General features: G+C 44.1%; 3 protein-coding genes across 5 annotated transcripts in view; 1 reads left to right on the top strand and 2 right to left on the bottom strand.

Moving 5' to 3' along the window:
* Positions 1-454: 454 nt before the first annotated feature.
* On the bottom strand, positions 455-3,931 carry LOC120954974 (BSD domain-containing protein 1-like). The gene is made up of 5 exons (XM_040375367.2): positions 3,343-3,931; positions 3,072-3,228; positions 2,403-2,881; positions 2,187-2,341; positions 455-2,122 (listed from the first exon to the last, which is right to left on the bottom strand). The coding sequence occupies exons 1-5, from the start codon at positions 3,354-3,356 to the stop codon at positions 1,503-1,505; spliced, it is 1,425 nt and encodes a 474-aa protein (XP_040231301.2). The 5' UTR covers positions 3,357-3,931; the 3' UTR covers positions 455-1,502.
* Positions 3,932-4,256: 325 nt separating this feature from the next.
* LOC120954973 (m7GpppN-mRNA hydrolase) lies at positions 4,257-6,187 on the top strand. Its single transcript, XM_040375365.2, has 2 exons — positions 4,257-4,661; positions 4,733-6,187. Exons 1-2 carry the CDS (start codon positions 4,371-4,373, stop codon positions 6,035-6,037), a joined length of 1,596 nt encoding a protein of 531 aa, XP_040231299.2. The 5' UTR covers positions 4,257-4,370; the 3' UTR covers positions 6,038-6,187.
* A 4,433-nt stretch (positions 6,188-10,620) lies between these two features.
* The window catches only part of LOC120954971 (potassium voltage-gated channel subfamily KQT member 1-like), a 141,280-nt gene continuing 127,379 nt past the window's right edge, over positions 10,621-24,521 (bottom strand). For all 3 annotated transcript variants that reach the window (XM_040375363.2, XM_049609580.1, XM_049609581.1), the window contains 3 exons: positions 19,808-20,231; positions 15,524-15,665; positions 10,621-15,432 (listed from right to left, as the gene is read on the bottom strand). In XM_040375363.2, coding sequence (XP_040231297.2) covers positions 14,841-15,432; positions 15,524-15,665; positions 19,808-20,231 — 1,158 coding nt within the window. In that variant the 3' untranslated portion in view covers positions 10,621-14,840. The remainder of the gene's footprint in view (positions 15,433-15,523; positions 15,666-19,807; positions 20,232-24,521) is intronic.

Genomic DNA, 24,521 nt, shown 5'->3' with positions numbered 1-24,521 from the left:
CCGACCGCCTCCACGTCGAAGGAATAAGAATAGGAACAAAAATCGCTCAACGACCACCACCACAACGACTTCCACGACAACGGTTTCACCAGCGACGAACCCTTCGAGCACTGCTTCAGTTTCCCAGTCCACCACCACGACGCCAGCCGCAACTAGAGCAGCCACATCCACTACTCCTGTATCAACTACTTCAGCCGCGAGTACATCCACAACTCCGTCATCTACGACTTCAGCTACGAGTACATCAACAAGCTCGTCTTCTACAACGCTTTCAAGCACTACCCAAGGACCATCAACGACCCCTACGACTACTACGTCCAGCACAACCACAACGGCGAGTTCGACCACTTCTACCACATCCAGCTCTTCTTCCACCACAGACCGGGCCCGACCGTCGCCACCGACCCGTCCTGGTCGTGCCGATTAAGCAGTCATCAATCAACAGTCGCACCGATTGGTAATAAAATACGGTTCACTTTATTAATCATTTGCTTCGTGTGACTTGAACGATCGAAGAACTGCGCGGTATCGTCGTCGTTGTTGTTCTGGCGTTGTTACTCATCTCCTCCAAAAAAACATAGTCACGATCACGTTTTCACCAGATGGCCAGAAGGGTTAGAAGTAGCAGGGTTATTAGAGCTAAACCTAAAACGCACATACACACACATACATGAAACATAATGCGGTCGTCGGATCGTTTTTAACTAGAGTGTTAGGTAGATGGATAGATGGAAATGGTCGCTTGTTCCGTTTTGTTCGGAACGGACCTTCCCCTACGTATCACTACTACTTATCCCTCTGGAAGGAAACTCAAAGAGCAACTGTGCGAAATGCGCTACCTCTCCGCAGTTGGAACAGTTTTGCTTTTTTAAAAAGGAGATACACAAAGTACACATATTTGTCTAGTAATAGTAGTAATAGTATATAAAAATAAACAATTCATTCGCTCTAGTAAATCTGCAATCCCCCATCATGAGGGAAGGGAAAGTTTGGACACTATCATACCCTCTGGAACGTGTCCCATCTCCTGTGTGCTTCCCCTTATACGCACACATGCGACGTACGCCGATCGCTTAACTAATAGTCTAACAATATAAACTAGTAAAATAAATCAAACGATTATCAGAAACGTTGCACGCTTCCACTTTTCGCGCCTATCCAAAACGTTCATCCCAACTGTTAGAACATTACCGACACGTGCAAGTTCTGCCTTAATTTTGCACAACACCCTTATATTCACCCACGTGTGGGGCACCTTCGACGTAGTCTAGAAGCACACGGAATCCACTCAATTCCGGGACCAGCCGCCCCACCGCGTATTGTGTTGGACGCGATTCGTTTCAATCGAGAAGAGGAGAAGGAGAAGCAGAGGTCCAGTTCATCGCAGTTTGAGGTCGAAAAGCCGGGGGAGGAGGATGAAAAACAAAATCCTAGGGAGCGTAACGAAACGATGACCAATCGGCGCACTCGGACAGCTCGCGGCGCAGATCGATCGGTTCGCCTCATTCCAGCTCGAACTCCTTCTCCCAGCTTTCGTCCGAGTTGGAGGACGACGCTTCCGCGTCCTTCGTGAAGTGGTTCTTGTCCATCTTGAGCTGATCCTTCTTGCCCTTGCCGCCACCGGTCGCCGTTTGCTGTTGCTGCTGTTGTGCGCCCTTCTTGCCCGCGTTTGTCTGCTGTTGCTGTTGCTGCTGCTGTTTGTTATTTACACTCTTTCCGGTGGCACTTGCCGCCTTACCCTGCTGCTGAGACTTGTTTGGCTGCTGTTTTTGGTTATTCGTTGTCTTGTCTCTCTTTCCACCGGCTGCTGCTGCTGCTGCTGCCGACGTCGTCGTCGTCGTTGCTTTCCCCTTGGTGTCGGGCTGCGTGGGCGCTTTCTGCGTTTTCTGCGGCGTACCCTCAATGTCGGACTGTATCAGCAGCGATTCGTCCACCAGGTCCAGCTTGCCCACGCTGGTCGTGAGCGACTTTTCGCGCTCCCGTATCTCCTGCTCGTACTCCTCGAGCAGCCGGGCCTGCTCCTCCTCGGACAGCTCGATGTTGGTGGCGTCAAACTCGGGCACCTCGGCCCACGCGAGATCGTCGGCGATCGGGTAGGACGGTGTTTCCTCCGGTTCGGTTGCTGATAGAAAAGAACAGTTAGGTTTTTCATGTTTTTGTTCCACAGCATCCGCTTGAGAACTTACCTTCCTCGATCGTCGTTCGTCTTGGTTGGTCCGTTTGCACGATCGTTTTGTTCGGTGCGCACGTTTCCGTAGAGTTTACGGCCGCCTTTGCCTTCCGTTCGGCCAGCTCTGCGTTGGCAATCGCATCCTCCAGTAGCGCTTTCTTGAAGAGATAGCTACAAATAAAGGAAGGTTCTTAGTTTTTTTTGCTCATTTTCTTTCCCTGGTCTCACTTACCGTTTCCAGAAGTTCATGTGAGCAATCTTGGCAGGCACCAGGGCGACATACTTCTCGTTCAGTATCGTGCTGCTGGCCAGATGCTTCGCCAGCCGCGGCTCCGTAAACTGCTCCTGCTCGACCACCTCCATCCAGCGCTTGTACTTCTCCCGCAGCTCGTCCGCCGGCTCCTCCAGGTAGGTGTCGTCGTTGGCCTGCAGCTCGGCCAGATGCTTGTAGAACCCGGTCAGCGTGAGCGTGCCGTCCGCCGTTATCAGTACCGCCTCCGTCTCCTCGTCCTCCTCGAGCGATGGGACGAGCGCTTCCGTCACCTGGCCGAGGAAGCTGCTGAAGCTTTTCTTCATCGCACCGACGGCCGAGTCCGGTTCGCCGAGATGCAGTGAACGACCCAGCGCTTCGGTAGCGCTCGAAGCTTCCGTCTTAACAACCGTCGTTAGCTCTGTCAAGTCATTTTTTACCGCCTCCAGCACTGATGCAGACTGGTGACCGTGTTTTTGTGTGAGATAAAACGAAAAGGGAGGGTTGAATCGCAATTAGATTTCGAAGGGTGATTGCACTCACACACACTCAGATCATTTGGAGTGTGTTGTGATTCAACGCAAACAAAGGCTAAACAGCTGTTCAATAGCGGAACGCATGGCACGCACTGCGCCATTCCCTTGGACTTACCTTTGTACGGGCCGTGTCAATCCACGAGCCCCACCAGCTGGACGAGCTGGCCGAGGCGGTGCTTCCGGTAGGGCTTAACGGTACCTCCGCGCTCACCTTCCCCTTGGTAGGGGTAGTCGGTACATCCGACGGGCCGACGACCGTCTCATCGCTTGGACTGTGGGAAAGCAAAACAAAAACGTGGACATTAATTTCCAAAACGTACAAACAGAAGAAAAAAAACATTAAAGTAAACAGTGAAGCAAGTTTCCTCTTGCACAGGCCAACTAACCTTTTATCTGCCATATCGACACACACACACACACAGTCAGAGGTCTGTGTTTGTGTTGTTATTTATAATAGGAGTGTGGGCGATGGGGTGAAGAAAGGCAGCACTGCAGGGGTTGCTGCCAGTGGAGCAAAAGCAACAGGGAATGTGGCACACTTTTGTGGACAGGCCCTTCGCCTTCCCTGGCTGCTGTAACGGGGATACAGAGGCTGGACAGTCCGGCAGAACCAAAAATCGATGGGCGGCCTGTAGATGAGGGGTGGAATTGATTTTTCACACACACACAAGGTTGCAAGCACTTTTTTCCTCTTCTTGTTGCTGGTTGGATGGCCTGCACAGCGCAATGTGCGTCGTGTTATGATTTGGAACAAGTTCCCTCTTCCTTCCTTCAGCACAGATGTGTGTCGTGTCTGGTGGTGATGATGCCGTTGCTGCTACCGCCAACGATTCGCTTGGGCATTTTGCGTGCTATGGACGCGTGTTAGCGTGCGACACCCGGATTCCGGATCGCGCAGTCGGTCACCCGTGTGCCCGTGGGTTTCACAATTTTGTAAATAAAAACGCACGTAGAGGCCAAGTGGAAAAGACGGAGCCCGTTTTTACGCACAACAAAGCAACTGACAAGTGCAACGAGGGTGGCCCGGTTGATCAACCGCATTGACAGCGCAGAAAAATATTGCTTTCTTTCTTTCAAGCTTATCACATGCTGTTGCCTTCCGAAGCGCGAAAAAATGTGCTGAACAACTCCTGATAATTAAGTGTACATTTTCTTGGCTTATATTTTCTCAAAATAGAACTAACGAATCGAAAAAACAACGTCAACAATACGACGGTGCCATTCTCCAATTGGAAACGAACGCACCAGCGCGGCCTCTACTGTAGCAGCTGTCACTTTGGGTTGGCACTGCAATGTAAACAAGTCACCATTTCACAAACAAAACGAAACGCGCAGGAAACATTTACTAGCTGTTTGCTAGTAGAATAAACTTGTTACTTTTAGTATTATCACTTCGTCCCCCCGCACACCACCCATGGCAACAAAAAGCCCGGTGAGTGTGGCCCAAACCGCGGCTGCGGTGGCGTCGACGGCGGCAGTGGCCTCGGGCCAGAAAGGCAAGCAGAACGGTTCGCTCAACATTTCGTGCGACATTCTGGACGATCTCGCCAGCCGGTTCATCATCAATGTGCCGGTGGAGGAGCGGGAAAATTTGATCCGCATCTGCTTCCAGATGGAGCTGGCCCACTGGTTCTATTTGGATTTCTATTGCGCCGAGAACAAGCACAAGTGTGGCATCAAACAGTTCGCGCAGCAAATGTTTAAGGTGAGGAACAGTGCAGTCATTTCCAAAGGCCGCTTTTCAGACCCAGCTAATGCGTCTTCCTTTCCCCTCAGCATGTGCCGTTCCTGCAGCCGCACTGGCCAAACGTGGACACGGTGCTGGAGGACTGGAAGCAGTACAAGTTGACCGTACCGACGTACGGTGCGATACTGCTGTCCGAGGACCTGAAGCACGTGCTGCTGGTGCAATCGTTCTGGGCGAAATCGTCGTGGGGCTTCCCCAAGGGCAAGATCAACGAAAACGAGGAACCGGTCAACTGTGCGATACGCGAGGTGTACGAGGAGACGGGCTACGACATCCGCAAGCTGATCCGGCCGACCGAGTACATCGAGGTGATCGTAAACTATCAGTTCACCCGGCTTTACCTCGTGCCGGGCGTACCGCTGGCCACAGTGTTTGTACCGAAAACGCGCAATGAAATCAAGTGCTGCGAATGGTTTCCGGTGGACGTGCTGCCCGTCACCAAGCACGACAGCATCGTGAAGGACAACCACAACCTGACCGGCAACTCGTTCTTTATGATATTGCCGTTCGTGAAGCGGCTGAAACGGTGGCTCGAATCGTTCCCGTCCGGCGGGAAGGCGGCCAAGGGAGCGGCCGGCAAGGGCATACTGGCGCAGGCAAGCAACTCACCCGTGTTTGGACGCGAATCGACCGGCAAGCAGAAAATCTACTTCGAAAACAATATCGTTGGCAGTGGAAACAAACAGCAACAGCAGCAACAAGGACAGAAACAACGGCAGAGGCACAAATCAATGGGAGAGCTGGAACAGCAACCGCAACAGCCGATACAAATACTGCAACGTGGGAAGGCGAATGCTGCTGCAGGTACGCCGAACGTTGCCAACCGTTCGCAACAGAAGCAACAACAGCAGCAACAGCAACAACAGCAGCCACGCGAAGATGCCTACCAATCAAATCAGCGGGCTGCCAGTGTAGTCAGCGAGAGCTACCGGGACTTTTCGCTCGGTGTCGCCGATGAGTCGTCCGCGATGAAGAAGAAGTTCAACCAAACGCTACCCACCTCTGCCCAACCTTTGTCAGCAAATGTGGGCCGAGGTGGACAGAATGTTGCTGCTGGTGGTGGTGAGCGGCTGGTCAAGAGTCAGACGAAGAGAAAACTGTTCGCCAACGAGACCGCACCGGCCAAAGTGGAGACAGAGAATCGAAAAGAGCAGCAGCAGCAGCAGCAGGGGAAGGAGGCGAAGAAAAAGGCAGCGGAAACGGATGACGAATCGTTTCTCGAGTATCTGCTCCAGGAGGCGCGCTACGACCGTTTCCGGAATGGCGTGTATCAGTGGACCCATTTCCAGCTTGAACATTCAACATTTTTATTTCAACCTATATTACCTTCCTAGTTGAGAGGAGATGAGGATCAGGGAATGCCGTGAACCGAGCGGGAAATTTTACTGCATCAAACGAACATGCTTCCTACAGGGAGCACACGAAGGCGCAAGAACAAAAGCAGAAGAATAAATGAATAATCGTGACTGAAATTTCGCATTAAATAGCACCGCAGCAGCATATTTGTATGATCGCAGTGCAAAAGGACCGAATGTATCCGAATTGAACGTTGGAATTGTGGCGCAGGACGCGGACTGGCAGGTTAGTAGAATACTTAAGTTATTCAGATATCCTACCGGTGACCTGTTAGCTCGTTTGAATGCGTTTCAGGCTCCTTGGTTTAATAAATTCAACGGGTTTTCGCGATCAGTTCCGAGGATCGATGTGATATCAGGATTGTTTCCAGGATCGATATCGATTCGCGATCAGTTTCATTAGCAGCATGACTTAAGGATCTATTCCAGGTTCGGAATGGATACGGAATCAATTCCAGGACCTATTTCAGAACCGGATCAGTTCCAGGACCGATATGGGTTTGAGATCAGTTCAAGGATCAGTATTTGTTCGGAATTAGCTATAAGACCGGTATGAGCTGAGGATCTGCTCCAGGCTCAGGATCAATTTCAGGACCTATATGGATTCGGGGACAGTTCCAGGCCCACTAGGGAATCAAAACCTATTCCAAGATCAGATGAGAATCAAACGAGGATTATTTCCAGGATAAGAGTTCAGGATTTGTTCCAGGATAGACATGGAGTCGAGATGTGCTGCAACACCTGCATAGGTTCTAATGAGTTATGGGTTATGCATTTTTTATGCACTCAGTCAAAGTGATCTAAACAATAACATAAAACACTCACAACCATGGATTGACAGTACACAGTAGTATGTGTTACCTTTTTGTTTTTTTTTTCATTGAGATTTTATTGGTTTCGCTTTATTTAAGGAGGATATAGTTAAAAACGTTTTTTTGCTTGCTTGTTTGTTTGTTTGTTTGCAGTAGCCTACATTATAATATTATTTTCGCTTTTTGCTTGTGTTCGTGTTTGTAGGTGTAGTTTTTGTTGCATTCACTTTTACTTTTACTCATAAGCGATTAGGCGCGAATTTAATACTATCGCTTTACTTTTACTCATTTTCGTGTATGTGTTGTCGGTGTATGTACGTTTTCTGCAGTTAGCAATTAGAAACCCGTATGTGTGCGTGTGAGAGGAGTGTGTGTGTGTGTGTGTGTGTGAATGTATATTTGTAATTCGATCCTTTTCCAGCCAGACACTATTACTTTGCTATAATCTTAAAGTTTAAAAACTCTTTCCGTTCGGTTGTTTTTTTGTTTTGCTCTGTTATGTAGCTGCTTTACTAATGTCAGTATTATTTTTATTATTAATTTACTCTTTTATGTACAGATCGGCAATACGAAACACTCTACCCCCAACACTGCCAAGAGCAGAGGTTTAGAAATAATCGTCTATGTCGCAAAGAAAACGAACACGCGAATGCAATTAATAGAGATTTGTCCTAGTGGTTTGCATTTACTTGTTTCTACGAGTGTCATTCGTTTGTTTTTTAGTGTTTCGATACACCTTAGTGTGCAATGCGGGTCCAAGAATGGATGGACAAAGGCTTTTAAAGTTGCCGGAGCTGTCTTGTGTTCTTTTATATTACTTTTGGTACTCCAGTATTAGTACACAGTGACTGTGTGTGTGTGTGTGTGTCGCGGGTAGTTATATACGCCTTATCGAAACGTTTCTATTGTGTTCTTATATGCTATGGCTCTGTTGTTGCTATCAGTAAAGCTTTAGTATAGCCTTCAACGAGTGATGATTGTACGCATCAGAGAGACAGAAAAAAACAAGGAAGATGACGAATAAGAGAGAAAGGGCGAAATAGAGAGAGAAAGAGAGAATGTGGGAAAGAGAAAAGGAAAGAAAGGGACTGATTTAGGGTGTTAAGAATAGGTTTTAGTAATCATTTGTTGAATTGTTGTTTTGTTTTGTTTGGTTTTATTTTTTTCCTTTTTACTGTCCTAAGCTACTTTAAGAATGAACTAGTTTACTACTTGTGTGTTTTTGTTCTTTTTTATATTATTCTACTTTTTGTTTATATTATGGAAAAATTACTTGGTTCAATGTTATTTTGTTTTCTTTCTCGTTTTCCTATCTCTATATCTCTCGTTTTCCGTAACGTAATCGCAACCCGATATGGTCTCTAGTAGGAACAGAACAAGTAGACAAGAAGTGAAACTGATTTTGATAGTGACTAGATAAAAGCTTGTAGATTATTTACAAAAAAAAACAAACAAGAAATGGGCTTCACTTAAGAAAGAGCAAATTTATATTAGTTCACTACAGAGTGCAGGTTGTAGCTACATCATTGCATTAAATCGAACCACCGGCTTCTTCCCAATATCACTAGAATATTCGTCATCGTCGTCTTCGAGCACGCCAAGCACGTGATTAGCTCGATTCGAGTTTTTGCTAAAGCTTTCCCCTTTTTCCCGCGGGTAAAGACATCGTCCGCTGGCACTCTCCGCTCAACTTCCCCGCAACTTCACGATAGATAGGCCCCTACGGTATAAGTGTCGATTGTTTGTGTGTGTGTGTGTGTGTGTGTGTGTGTGTGTGTGTGTGTGTGTGTGTGTGTGTGTGTGTGTGTGTGTGTGTGTGTGTGTGTGTGTGTGTGTGTGTGTGTGTGTGTGTGTGTGTGTGTGTGTGTGTGTGTGTGTGTGTGTGTGTGTGTGTGTGTGTGTGTGTGTGTGTGTGTGTGTGTGTGTGTGTGTGTGTGTGTGTGTGTGTGTGTGTGTGTGTGTGTGTGTGTGTGTGTGTGTGTTTGTATGTGTGTGTGTGTGTGTGTGTGTGTGTTTTGTATAGGTTCTTCTGTACGGGGTTTGAAAGTGTGTGTGTTTGGTTAAGTGTTTTCATTTGTTGATTTTTCTCTCCCATTTAATTCCTTTTTTGTTTTGTTTCAGATATGTGCAAACCAAGTGTAGCGCAGTTTGTGTTATTTTTACATGCATCGTAAGTAAGAAATTGTTGTGCTTTTTACCACTGTTCTTTACACATTCTTTCACCTTTCTTTTTTTGTATTGAAATACTCGCCTTTAAATTATCTTCCTATTTTTCTTTGTCTACTTCACTTTATCAAACCGATTCCGTAATGATTGGGTTTGATTTTAACCGTTAGTTCTCTTTCATTTAAGAAGAAAATTAAGCTTTCTACGTTCTCTTTAGTACGTTTAACAAGTTAGTTAAATGCTCCAATGGTTTCAACAATATTTAAATCAGCGATTTCGGGCTTAAAACTACTACTACTACGTTGGTAGTAACTTTGTTGGTGTGTTAGTAATAGGTAACTGATCGATGCAGTTTGCTTTTTGGGGATAAAATTGAGATTTACTTTTGTTTTACTTTTTAATAACATGTACTTATGGGGTCTTTTTTCGTTTGCTGCAATAATCCAACGAACTTATCTAGCTTCTGGAGGAGTCACGGTTTGCCGCAGAGAGTGAGTTGTCTTAGGAGAGACTCGATGCTTTGCAACATTTGTAAGGTTCTATTTTGGTTCTGCATAGAGTGCTTTCGCACACCCGCTTGTAGCCTGATAGAGACAGTAAGAGAAACCATGCGTTAGTTGTTCCGTTTTGTTGTATGTGTAGCTTGTTGTTTGTATTTGTGTTTGAGTTAATCCTATTAACATATTGTATTGTTGAACGGATTCGATCCCTTCGTAGCGTTTCATTCCTGCAAGATATGTTGATTCTCTATTCCTGTGTTGTTACATTGTTGGTTGCTGTGAAGGGGGTTTTGAGTCTGTGTGTCTTTGTGTTTGTGTGTGTGTGTGTTTCTTTGTGAATAGTACACTTCATGAGCGCCTGTAGCCTACATACATACAACGAAATGCTGGTGGGGGGGGGGGGGGGGGGTATTGCATTCCCCACAGCAGTCAATAGCACCAGAGTAAGAAGATGGCTACACGATTGGTTAGGAGGTTAGTTAGAAAACGTTTCTGGCTATTAGTTTCTGGCTGGTACTGGAGAGAAAAGATCGTTTTACAACTCTATGGATATAGAATGGTCCTTGTGCTTAAAGCCCTCGGGTAGTGGTGTCAGGTTTGGTTTCGGGTATCTTATATGTGATTGTGTTTGAAGCATTTCCTAGGATTGGAACTGTGTTTCTTTGCAAGTTCTTTTTTAAACGGTCTACTATAAATGGTTCACCCAAAATGACTCGAACACGTGCAGCTTCCGCTGTCGCGCCCTCTAGCGGAAATTCTACAAAAGGCGCAACCGATGAAGATTCTATCACGTGTTGCGAGTTTTGCCTTTAAACAGAGTGTTATTAACATTGAACTGAGAATACGTCACGTTCGTACTTTTTACCGTAACCTTCCTATATGCTTTACGATTGTTTTCTTGCAACGCAATCTTGTTTAATTGGGTTTGTTGATTTTTTTCTTATCTTTTTATCGCTCGACTGTTCCACTCTTTATCGGTACGGGATTTTTAATGTTCTTATAGGTAAAGAATTTGGTTAGTTAAAAGCCACACTTTTTTTGCCCGCATTTCTTTTTCATTCTTTCTTCTACTTTTTCTGTAACTTTTTTTTTAATTCTTTTTCTTACTTCGTTTAATGATTCTGTCGTAGAGGCAAACAGGTTTGGACCCTTCAGCGTCATTTTATCAGCATTTATGCAGGAGAGAATTTTTATCTAAAAGTTGGATGTTTTTGTTGTTCTTGTTTTACATTGTTTAAATGATTATTTTTAACGCCTTTCTTGATTTGCACGGTGTTTTCTCCTTTTTCTTCATTCTTGACCACACTTTTCAAACTTTGATAAATTTACATTTGGTCTCGGATTAGGCGCAGAACGTAAAATAGAATGAATTTACCACAGCACGATGTGTGCTGTGTAACACGTCTCTTTTTTTTATGCAAACATTCGTTTGGGAAAGCTTCGTTTTAAAAGTATTTACATCGGTTTGGTTGTTTTTTTGCTTTTTACTCTTATTATTACTCCTCACTTTTAGAGAGACTTTTACTAGAGAACTGTGTGCTATGTTGTTTCAACTATTTATTGCAAACTGATTTCACAAAGGGAAACTAACACTATTTTTGTATTTATTTTGTCTTGCATATACTAGACGAAACGAATCTACGTTCTATTCGTTTCGTTTTGCTTTTCTTTTAATTCGATCAAGAGAGGAGAGGGGCGGGCAGCATGAGGACATGATGGAGAGTGCGTTTTTGTGTCTGTGTAATGGAAATAAAGAAAGAAAGAGAGATATGAAGAGAAAGAAAGTGAAAAAGAGAAGGACAACAGGGCATAGTACTGTTATTTTTGCGCCAATATTTTAAGCATCCAGATTGCGAAAACGCACTCTCCTGTCGGGCTGCTGTACAAATGCTGCGCTTACAAGTTACTTTTACTAGTCATATGAATCTGTACGTGTATGTGTTTGGGCTAAATTTCAAAGGACTTTAAAGACAATGCTCTGCTCATCCCTTCGTTTTCGTCACAATAATCACAGTAAGAATGGTTTTATCTGTCTGTCCACCACACTCATATCGCACACTCGTTGCGGATCCTGATGTGCTTTTGATAGCGTTCTGTGCCCAAAACGCCCTGCTGCCGGTGAGTTACAGTGTGTAGAAATGTGCAATTTTTCCCCTTTTTTCTTTCTTGCCCTTACTTACATATTTTTAAACGTAGTTGAGTGTCTAGGTCTGTGTTGCTTTATATGTTATATCACTTTCAGTATTTTTCCTTGCCTGTTACTCTATTTATACTGAGTGCTGATGTTTTCGCTTAAGTTATCTGCACAAGACGTGTTAGTTAGCTTCGCATTGGCCTAATCTTATCTAAGTCTCCCCTCTTGTGGAGAGCAGTGGAGTTGTAATTGATGCTAATAAGGTTTTTTTTTTGCACTTATCCATTAATTCGAAACTCGCCACTAAACGCACCTGGAAACAATACAAACACGCAAAATGGTAACAGTTGGAGCAGTAGACAACGACAACGAGAGAAAGAGAGTTAAACAGAAAGACGCTAAAACAGTTCAGGCACAACGAAACAGCATAACGATGATCTATTTGCTAAACCTTATTTACACAAAACCGCTCGGAGACGCAATTCACTAGTACTTGTGTTTTTACATATTGGTATTTTAAAATCCTTTACTGTTTTATTTTTGTATGTCTGTGTGTGTGTTTTTATTCTATTCCGTGTATCTAGTCTCACATATAAAAGTACTCTAAAAAAAAGAATCCGAAGCGAAATACGCGATTTAAAGATGGAATTAAGTTGGTTTTAATGTTTTGCCCACATTTTAAAACTATCTTTCCATTTGCTGTACACATTTCTCTCTCTCCTCCTCTTTTTTTTTACTTTTTCCCCCACTTTTTGTGATAGTGAATGTGTTTCTTTGCTTCAAAATCTCCCCGCACGTGGTGTGGACACACGTGCGGAAGTTTGTGCGCATTGACACAGTGACGAACTTTCACTTCAGTTGCGCTTGCGGCTGCCTGTCGCTGGCACTGTTTCCCCCATTCTCCTTTGTGGCTGTGACTGGTTAAAGGATGTGTTAAAAGGAGATGATTGTAAGCTATGCAGCAAGGGTTAAACACTTAAAATAGTAGCTAGAATGTGTGAACGAGTGTGTGTGTTTGTGTGTGTGTGTGTGTGTGTGTGTGTGTGTGTGTGTGTGTGTGTGTGTGTGTGTGTGTGTGTGCTCTGAGGAGTGTTTTTGAAAAGGCACGACACAAAACCGTGATGTAGAATGCTGCAAATTTAAGATGCAATTTCACACTTCGTAGCGGCTGTTGATGGGCAAAGAAAATCACTGAACTCAAGCATTATGCACTGGCTCGTTCGTTCGTTCGTATTGAAATATGGGGTCTCTGATGCGTCTGCTCAAAGATGACCGCAAGAATATGAAAACTTTTTTGCATATTTCTGTAACAGGTACAAAAACAGATTCCACATTCTAATGGACATCCTTGATCGTGTAATGCGACCTTTCGAAGATAACGTATGAGCAAAAACGATAAGTAGAGTTTCAACAAAATATATAAAACATATAGTAAGTTTAAAATGACAAAAAAACTAATAAGTAAACAGTAGAAAAACAAAAACCACACGATTTCAGTATACAGTGGACGATTGAGGTGTTTATTTTGCGATAAACGTAGAACGCAGAGTACGTAACAGAAACACCACCACAGAATGCTAAAAGCCGCGAATGTGTGTGTGTTTCTGTATCTGTGTGTGTATATGTGTGTCAGTGTGAGTGATTGCAGATAGAAAGGCTCTTCGCCACCGTGAGGCTCTTCAAACCAACCCCTCAATGTGTTCAAAAAAGTGTTTCGAGGCATTTGAGTTGCGTTAGTTATTGCTTACTATTCTTCATCGTCGTTCGTATAGTTTTGTCGCTCTGTGATGTGGTTTTTTTTTGCTGGTTTGTTTGTTGGTTTACTCTTACTGTAGCAGGGGCGATGTGCGTCGCGTCGTTTCACGCTAACATCGCCCCTGCTGCCCTACAACATTTCGATGAACAATTCAATTTTATAGGTTTATAGTGGTCGAGGGCTTTTCCCCTTTCCCAATGTCCGTAATGTACCATATCTAAACCGAATCGAAAGGTCTACACACATGCAAAAGTTTAACGAAAGTGATTGCAAACAACGTAAAAGGAAACGTAAAAAAACGTAAACAAGATCATCTAAGAAGATATTAGGTAAAAGAAAGTGTAACAAGGCTGTCGAGAATGAAACATTACATAAAACTAAACAACACTTACTAATAGAACAATAAACACAGAACCACCGAACATGTTCACCATTCACACACACGCACTCGAGCAACTAGACGGCTGTGTGCTATGTTCCACATACACACGCGTGCAATTTACTCTGTGTGTCTGTTTGTCGCTCTTGGTGTGAGTGTGTGTGTGTATTTGTTCTCTTCTCTCTTTACGCCGTTCACTATCACAGTCTCATGTCCTCTTAAAATTACATTTTGGTTGGTAGGGCAATGGCTCTCCTCCCGCCGGCCTACTTGCTCAGATATAGAAATAGATCTTCTGCCAGAGTTGCTTGCTGTGTTGTGTTTTGTCTGCTTAGAAAGTTTCCCCCGCTTTAGAGAGACGAGTTTCGTTACCTCTTTTTTCCCACCTTTCGTTTTTCGATGTTTCGTCTTTTGTTTCTCGCTGTTTTGCTTTGTTTTCTTGCTTCATTAACCGTTTTCTGGTTTGTTTGCTTTTTTTTATTTACTTCCTTTTCTCGCTTTCATAATCTTCTTGTCAAACAACAAACGTTCCCTTAGGCTAGCTTAGGCTTTTGCGAAATAGGTTTGCAGTTTTGTACAGAGATTGTTCACAAGTTTGCAAAAGTATACAAAAACACTTCCTTTCGACCTGCTCATCTCGTGCCGTTGGAAGAAGGTGCGCTGTAGGAGCGGGCTAGAGTTAAATCCAGGGGCCACATGCCAACACTGTGAAGCCGTGTTCCCGTTCTACACCTCTCTTCGTCCGTCTTGTTGTCTTATTTACTTGGAGAGAACTACTTTGAACCTAAAGCGCTACCAGCTGTACACCGTCCAAAAGCGATCAATTGTGCAATAGTTTTCCCGCCTTTTTGTTTTTTTCGCCTTTCCCTTCCAATGGTCCATTAATTGCTCGCACCTGCCCGCCCACCCGCACACCTTGAACACAATACTTTTCTTCGCCGCTGCCGCTGCATGCTGCTGCTGCTGCTCCTCCTCTCCCTGCTTTGTACATCGAACGTGTGGACGTGCTTAGAGAGAACGAGCTTAGATTAAATATTACACATCGTCCTCGAGACACTTCATCGCGAGCGAAGGTGAGGAAGCCTGGGATGGGGCAGCCGGCAGCTGGAGTGGAGAGATTTGTTGCTGCAGATGTTGCTGCTGCTGCTGCTGCGATTGCTGCTGCTGCGATTGCTGATGCTGCACGATGGCACCGAGCGTCGCGGGCGAATGGAGCGGATGCTGCTGGTGCAGCGGATGATGCGCCTGCTGGTACGGTTGCATCGGCGGTAATATCATCTTCTGCTGCATCGTCATCGAGTTGATGGCGTGCGTTAATTGATCCAGTTTCTTATCCATCACAGACAGTTGCTGCTCGACCCGGTACAGCCGGGCGCCGACCGTCATCGGCTTCACGTTGCCGACCCGGTCGATGCCGGCCAGATAGCTGCCCGGTTTGCCGAGCGTTTGGTCCAGCCGGCGCTGCAGCTCCTTGATGCGCACCATCATGTTCAGATGGCCCTGCGAGTACTGCTCGATCACGTCGCGGACGTCGTACGGTTTGCGGGCCTGCTGAAATTTGCGCCGCGCGACAAAGTACTTGATCTTCCGGATCGCCCGTATCGCGTTCCGGTGCGCTTCCGTCAATCTGGCAAACAAGAGAGGAGAGAGTGTTTTTTGTTTTTTGTTTTAGACGAACTCAATGGGCATTATCATTTCCTCCCCCAAGCGCTACTTACTGCGTGACACGGGCCGGTTCCGGTTCGTCGTCCGGTTCCGGTTCGGCTTCCACCTCGTCGCTCGGTGCTTCCGTGACGGAACTGTTTTGGCTAACGAACACGCCCCGGTTCGGATCGTTACGGCGCGTTCGCAGTGGGGTACCTAGGAGGGTGAGCAGGATACAAACAAGAATAATTGCGTTGATTTCCATCGGTTTAATAAGCATTGTAAGGGAAGTGTTTTAAGGATAATTGTATGTTAAATGCTATCGATCGACTTATATCACGTTCAGGACAAATATTAAAAACTAGCTGAATTACCCTGTTTTACACGGAATAACATTAATGTCTCATTGTTATTAAAAATAGAAGAATATGCAATCTGAAGAGTGCTAACACTATTACAACGATTTTATCCCAAAGCTTCGTTTCTGCTTATCTGGCGTAATAACTTCTAATCTGGTGCAGATAGCTAAGATCTGTTGATTGGTTTACCCTAATACCAGGATAAACAGTCGTGCGTATCAGGGACTCGATCCATGCAAGAGTTGGGCACATGACAGGCATTCTTTTGATAGTATAATTCTTCTTCTTCTTATATTTGGCGTAAACGTCATACGTGGACATACCGGCCTATACAGGCTTTCGATACAGTCCTTACTACGAATTCCTTACTACGAGTCGTGCGAGTTGACGACTGTACCGTGGGAGCGCACCTTAACTTAAGTAGCTTCCGTTGTTTCCAGCACATTTTCCCGTTTGATACTTCATTGAAAAGGGATTGTTTTGGTGCTCTGCGTTATAACCGAGCCGTGGGTACCTGGAGCTTGGCGGAACAGGCTATTTATGTAGGCTTTCTTCACATGAACAGTTCCATGAAATCACATATTCCCTTTCTATAACATGTATTGTGTATATTTCCTGTCAACTTTTAACATTTAACTGGAGATTTTAATTAGCAATGCACTTTTCTAACCCGTCCTGTGGTATAGTGCACTCGCAAAACTGACTATATGACTGGTTGGTACTGAATAACTCTCGAAAGCCTGTATAGGTCGGCATGTAAGCGTAGGATATTACGCAAAATGGCATTAAAGCGTTAGGAAAAACTAATTTTACTGTGTGTTAAGGAGTACAAAAGTGTTTGGGTTTGGCTTTAAGTATGCTATTTTTGCAAAAAAATATCCTATAAAGAATACGAAAAAAATTGCTAAAACAATAAATGCAATGGTTCGTGATGCAAGGCTGGTGGTTAACAATTGCAATTGGTTGTGTTCAATGCATTTTATTGATACTTGCGATATAAAATTTGGTAACACCAAGAATCAAAAAGAACCAGACATCAAGGATCGAATAAACCAAACAACAACATAACTGTTAGGAATGTAAATAAAAAAAAAACACATTAAAATTGAGGCACATTGAGGCCCTGCTGCCTTTACCCAATTGTGGGGTTGGCTTTCAGTGACTTTTTTGGATTACCCCCCATATCAGGATAGTCAGTCCTACGTATGGCGGCACAGTCTATTTGGGACTTGAACCCATGACGGGCATGTTGTTAAGTCGTGCGAGTTGACGACTGTACCATGAGACCGGCTCAAAACTGTACATACATACAAATATAATCGAAAACAATCGTTCATTTTTATTTATAAGATGAAGGATTTGACATCCCATGAGTTGAGGAATTCAAAGCCATTGTCGATTTCCACCATTAATGTGACGGTGAAGCACGGTGTGCTTCTGGTGGACATATTTAAAAAAACCATTTGATAAATGAATAGACGATGTAGTACACTTTGGCAGGCGAAAGCACAAGAAATAAAATATTGCTTTATTTTACCACAACCGTTGTCAAATTAAGTTGCGTATGCCCTTTTCTTACCTACTGTAAAATATATCAGTGCCGTAAAAAAAAATCATAAAAAAATGAAACAAATGCCAACCACCAGAGCACACTGCCACGCAAAAACAAACTAGACCGAACGTCCAGTCGTCCGACAGATAAAAGCATGTTAAAGTAAAGTGGCAAATTTTCCACCGTAATAGCGCTCTAATCACGCTCACGGTACAACTGACTCGTTGCGTGTTGGCGCTGCTGGTTCAAATGCATTCCCATTTTAGAGAAAGTGGACATTATCTCTTGTAAAAATGGTTGCTTTTTTCGCTTCCTCGTTTTATTAATATTCACCGCTTGATTGTGGTTTTTATTTGTGGACAGTTTTGTGGTTTTTTCTTGATGTACGCGGTCGCATGATCGTTTGCACGCAGCACTGTCGCAGGCAAATAGAACACGCCTGTGTTTGTCCAAGCGTGCATGCGTGCGTATGAGTAATTAAAGGTGTTTTTTTTCTCTCTTTTCTATCCGCTCTGTAACATTTGCGATGAAGAGTATTATAATTTTCTACCAGCGGAGCGTTGCTTATGGGCGCGATAGTGTTGGTTAGTTGAATGAACTTGCAGCGTGCTCTAAATTATGCACGGAGCTTTGTTACGTTCGTTGAGTTGCTCTTGTTTTGAAGCACACTGTCATGGAGGCGCCCAGTTGCTTGTACGTTTTTTATTAGGCTAAAGCTCTAAAAGTAAGCTTGAATAATTAGATTCGCCTTAATAAGTAACAAATGAGCTTCTGATCATTTCATTTCTCGTATCAAATGGGTTTAATTTAGAATAGATTCAATAAAATAGCTAAAACTCCCCGCCACATTGAACACATCGCAGCAAAGTTGAAAAAGCACAAACAAGCTTTTTGTATCCCCTCAAACACAAAGACATGATGCTTCGGTATGAAAACATTCCTTCCCGGAAGCGTGATTGTCGGAGGCGAACAAATCGAAATAAAGTCTTCATGACCGCGCCACTACACAAAGGAACACGTAATCAAAAATGGCTTTCCCAGTGTGTGTGTGCTTTTTTTCGTTCCTTTTCCTTCCCTCGGAACGAGGTGGAAACGAAATTGACCAATTAATTAAGTGCTCCAAATGGAAATGGACATTGAGCATTTGTGTGTGATGGGATGTGGGGGGGGGGGGGTCTGTTCCGTTTGCGCACAAACAGTGGTAATAATGCTTGTGCCAGGCATGTGTAGGAACATCATTCATCGTTGGTCGCCTGTTAACACCTTTATTACATGCGCTGGCGGACACGGACATGAGGTGGTGCATGAGGACAAGCTCTAATACTCCTGTTCGGCGTTGATCGAGGAATTTATCGATGATTGCTTCCGACGGGGGCTACAGGACAGGGCAGGGAAGGGCCGATGCGAGTGTAATGGAAGAATGTGCGCGTAGTGGGAAAATATGTGTGTGTGTGTGTGTGTTCCGACCTGTTTTCCCGCTACGTCGAAAGCCTGCGAACCCGTTCATATTCGGGTCATATTTTGTGAAGGGTTTGGCAGGGTTGCAGGGTTGCAAAACCCATTTTATCGACACGATCAAACAGACGAAACCGATACGGGGGGGGATAAAGGAGGAAGATACTGAGGGAGCGGCGTTGCGGTTATTTATAGAAAATTCTTTCATTTTCGTTTTGGTTCTGGCGTTGTTGAATGTGTTGACAACCAGGGGACAGGGGATGTTTTTTATCCCCGCAAAGGAATTTTATTGCAAAATATTTGTAATCAATAGATTTCTAGCCTCGGACATCCATGGGGTAAAAGGTTGAGCCGGTGAAATTGTTACCTCCACACAAAAAATATTCATGTTCAAAGCATTCACGAGCACATGAGCGCAGATGTTTTATGTTTTATTATGCATTAAATAAAAGCTTTTGAAAGAAATTATTTTATCTTTTATCGGAAAACTGATAGCATAGTTTTTGGCATGTGGTTGGTTTTACTAAAAAAAAGATAAATGAATATTTTAATTCAAAAGAGACCTTTTATTCATTTGCAATAATTTAAATTGATAGCTACTTTCGCGATTTAAGTACTCGCCATATTGGTACATAGTTTATCTAACAGATGGCGTCATTGTATGATTTTAATATTGATTAGACTGCATTTGTTATAAACATAAAACAGAGGAGTAATAACAGAGAATCTTGTATCATCGATTAAACTGATTTTAATCTTATCTGGGAAGTTGGCACATGTTCTCGATTTTTTATCACGGTTTCTAGAAATGTCATAACGAAATACGAATATTTAGATTCGACATTCGGTGACAAAACTTTAAGAAACTTTGCCAACTTTCGCAGTTAATGTAAAAATCATTGAAAATAGTGAGAGATTTCGTGTTTTCACAAAAAAAAACACTTTTCCATATGACATTTTCTTGAAAATAAATAAAACTGAACGAAATCTACCTGCTGATCGTGGCTCCTCCATGTAGAAGACGACGTCCCCGTCGGACTCACTTTTCGCCAGGTCGGCCGCACCGCCCGGTGTGTTCGGCGTCCCGAGCGGTCCACCATCCATGCTACCGGCGGCCGTTTGAGCGAGTGCCGTCGGTCCTTGGCTCCCGCTGGCACCACCACCACCACCACCGCCTCCTCCTCCACTGCCACCCGGACCACCAGGACCGGCTGCGGAAGCACAACTCACACCGGAAGCATTTGGTCCTCCTCCTGCTGCTGCTGCCGTCTGCGTTGCCGTCGCACCGCCCACCGACGGGCCACCGCCCGGGCCGGCACTGAGCGGGGGCTTCATCTGGGGCGCCTCCATGCGGTTCCGGGACTTCCGTCGCTTCAGCACCGATGCACCGCGCCGCGCCACCTGCACCATAAGGGTCTGAACCCGAATGTTTCGAATAAAGAACAACGAACAACGAACACATTGATACACACACACACACATACACATCGACGGAGCGCAACGGCGCAACATTCGGGAGGGTTTGGGCTGGAGGATTTACGTTTTTTTTTTGCCCAAATTGTGAGGGATTTGGAAAGCATAAGCATAGTAGCAGCAAGCATTAACATTAGGGGGAGAGTGCATGTGCAAGGATGGAGAGCGGGTTTAAGATAGGTTCTACCATTACTGGGAAGGTTTGAGAGGTTGCATCAACAGGGTTTTACTTCTTCAAAAGTCTGTTTAGATGAGTTTTGTGATGCAATTTAAGTCTGCTCTTAGAACACAAGCAAAAGTGAAGGTAATAAATTCAAATTGAGCACGTTCGGTTTCCTCTTTTGCGCAGTAAATCATCGTGCAATCTGTGCTCAATATCTGAATCATTCCAGCAAAGAACCAACAAGTATCAAAATTACCATACTCCACATGATCTTTACTTCGAACTTTGCGCACAAAACCTGCCAAAGTGAAACGTCGCAAACGTTTGCAAATATATCTAGCTGCTCGGGTACAAAGGTTATCTAATACATGATATATCTAATTCTAATTCTGATACATGGTTATCTAATAATACTCGTGATGCATCACGAGTTGAGAGGAGCAAGAAAAAAAACCGTTCGAACAAGCAAACCACAAACCGTTTGTCTTCGTTGATGTAAAGATAACATTCAAACAGTCAGTACCGAGAACGCACGGCACACACAACGCCACGGAGAATTAATCTTTAATGGTTCCATTTCCTTTCTCCGTGCGAGCGATGGCTTGCCCCCGGGAGAGGCCCTGGCCGGGGCCATTCATTCGTCTCGCAATTCGTCTTCGATTCTTCTTACATATTGAATTGGATTACAATTGGATTATCTGCCGCAGCGAATCGACAGGGAGACAGCCCTCTCTCTCTCGCTTTCTTATTCGCTTTTTCCCCCCATTTTGGCCTGCCTCACACATTCATTCGTCCCAATCATTCCGTTTGATTGTTTGAAGGGTACATGTCTTTTCGGAGCATCGGCGGCGGCACTCCGTCAACGACCGACCGTGTTCGAAACAAATCAATCAATCGGTAACCCGGTATCGATATCAATTGAAATATCATCACATTTCCGATGATAAAGTGCTGTCAGTGTTGGTGCAGCGCTGGTGGTGGGGGGAAACGTTACATGCCACAAAATGTGTGTGTGTGTGTGTGTCTCGTTGGTTGGAAAAGTGGATCCGATTCTTGTGAGTGAGGAAAACTTTATCTTTGCCGGTATGTCATTCCATTCGGAGCGCAAGTACACAAGACGAATGGGCGCATGAATTTGAACAGTGATGGTGCGTTAAGGGTGACGAAAGTATTGATTTCCTTCACTTTCGTTTGCGTGCGTGCAATATTTGGCGAAAGGGTAATTTAACTTTGGCGTGATTTTTGGAAAGTATTGTTGATTTTTCATCTCATTGTGATACAAAAGTGCTTTCGTTAGAAGAATCGCTTTCATTTAAAGAAAGCAGAGGCTCTGAAAACCGATATGCTTCATGTTTAACATTTTCTATATCTGTTGCACTAGGTAGGTAGAAAAGATTTTAAAAATTAACATTATTTCATGTTTTGAAAATGGATCAAAATTACATAGGATTTGACGCATATGTAAATCAACTGAAAGAACAAAATATTTTCCAACAGAGGGCGCTGGCTATTCATTAGCTTGGTACGCTTAACTACTTAAACTAGCTTAAACTAGCAAAAGCGCAAGAACGTTCTATAGCACGTACACTTTGTTTACGCTTTACCACGTCAAGAAATTATCGTAGTAAAACATAGTACAGGGTTGCTCACAATTGATTCGTTGGTTCCCAACATAATTTTTTGGTTGCTTCCCATATATATTTGTTTTATGTGTTCCCTCGATTGTTTGGTCGTTTTTTCGAATTTTTTAGTTTAATTGTATTGATATCGTATCAGGCGATCCCAATAAACTATGGGAACGAACCAAAACTCCATGCGATACGATGAATAGATCGTAAGCCGGGCCCATAAAATTATGGGAACCGACCAATACATCGTGGGAAACCCTGCAAGTGCAACTAAGACAAAACTAAGTGTTACCTGTTGGCACGATATTGACCGCATGCGTTCTTTATCTACATAAAACGATAATATTTGTAAACATTAAGGCAGCGGTACATTGTCCGTACTCGCTAGTGTAATTTCAATTTTCATTAGCGCATCTAGCGGCGACTGGTGGAAGCTTTTTTTGGCCATTGAGGAAATTGTCGTGCCGGATCTAAAATTCAAGTTGTTTTTTCACCGTTTTTTATCCGTAAATGGCTAAAAATCCTTGAACAACATACATTCTTCTTCTTCTTCTTCTATTTGGCATAACGTCCTACGAGGGCATGCTGGCCTATACAGGCTTCAGAGACTTAATTCATTACCACGCTGCCGGATAGTCAATCCTTGCTATGGGGGAACAGCCCATTCTAGGCTTGAACCCATAACGGGCATGTTATTGAGTCGTTCGAGTTGACAACTGTACCAAGGGACCCCCCTCGAACAACATATTTATCTGTCAATTACAAAGGTTGTTCAGTCCTTCTTCTTCTTCTTTTTGGCTCAACAACCGTTGTCGGTCAAGGCCTGCCTGTACCACTTATGGGGTTGGCTCTCAAAGACTTTTGGATTACTCCCCCCCCCCCTCCCCCATAGCAGGATAGTCAGTCCTCCGTATGGCGACACGGTCTATTTGGAGCTTGAACCCATGACGGGCATGTTGTAAGGTCGTACGATTTGACGACTGTACCATGAGACCGGTTGTTCAGCCCAGTTAAAGTAAAAAGAAAAACATGGAAAAATAACATATTTTCTGAAGCGGCTCTAAATTGTATGAAAACTCATATAACCCAGCAGGTGGCGCCACAGGTTAATAGGCAGGATCAAACCGATAAGATTGTGAAACAACTACAGTAGAGCGTCGATTATCCGGGCAGCTCGGGACCGGACGGTTGCCGGTTAATCGATTTGCACGGATAATGGTCCAAGAAATGTCAAACGCATATAAAACATATGAAATTCACTAGTTTTATTATTAATTCACCTAGAATCAATCGATTAATCGTTAGTAGAATATTATTTTAATCAATAACTGTAGGTTTAACAACTGTTCATGAACAAAAATGAATTTCGAAAATACTCCTAGACACTACCGAGCTGCAGAAACTGGTTACCCAATTGATTATCGCTGCAAACTTTCGCCGTACGTATGAACAGCTGTCAGATTTATGCGCACGGTTAAGCCGCCCGCTGGTTCCCCGGATAATCGAAGTTCTACTGTATACTGCCAAAATTAGAGCCAATTAGGGAACGGTTTATCTACTGTCATTAAAAGAAAGGGTCAAGTTGGACAGCTGTTCGAGATCAGGGTGCAAACATTGGCAAATATATAATACGGAAAGACAACAGTTATTTTAAATTGGCCGTCAAAATACTGCACCAGTACGACAGTTTACAAAATTATCTTCACCGTCTCCGACCAAAATCTGAGGTAACATAAAACGAAGCTTGCCAAAACATCGCATGCATAATTACCGTCTCTCAACCACAGCGTCGTGTCGTCATCTGCGTAATTACAACTCACAATTATGCTCGCACTATCCGACGCTATCACCCACTACTTGCTGACCCTACACACCCAGAAAAGAAACAGCTTCTCGACAAAGGTTCATGCCAAAAGGGGTAGTGGAATTTCACAAGAAAAGAAACCTGAAGTTTTTAGATTGTTTTGTTGTGTTGGGGAGCAAAAGTTTCGCTTCTCGGTTCGTGGCCGCGGTAAGCATTCCGAGCATCGGAACGCTTTGGTGAAACGGAGCCAAAACTCGAGACTCGAGAAAAAGTTGCCAAACATCATCATCATCATTGTGCTCTCGCATTTCTCGCCGGCGGTGGGTGCAATTCAAAACAGCAACACAAACCTCCACTGTGGCGCAACAAGTTTCTCCCTCGTCTTGTGGGGAGTCGAGTTGGGAGAAAAACAACAACAAAAAAGAGGCATTTGGTTGCGAAGAAGGAACTGGATGATGGAGAAAAAAAAGGTGGAAAATCACATTCCACGTGCCAAATGTACCCGTTCACAACAACCATCCGTGGTGCTGTTGTTCTGTTTCCGCATTACTTAGTGGCAGTGTTACTGGAATGGTCGCCTTTCCTTCGCTCTCCAAAAAAGTGAATCAGAAGCTACTAACAATCTCACTCCAAGCAGA

The sequence above is a fragment of the Anopheles coluzzii genome, chromosome 3 (assembly GCF_943734685.1).
Source record: "Anopheles coluzzii chromosome 3, AcolN3, whole genome shotgun sequence".
NCBI classification, from domain to species: Eukaryota; Metazoa; Arthropoda; class Insecta; order Diptera; family Culicidae; genus Anopheles; species Anopheles coluzzii.
Note: the sequence above shows the minus strand (reverse complement) of the source record. Positions and strands in the feature narration are given on the sequence as shown.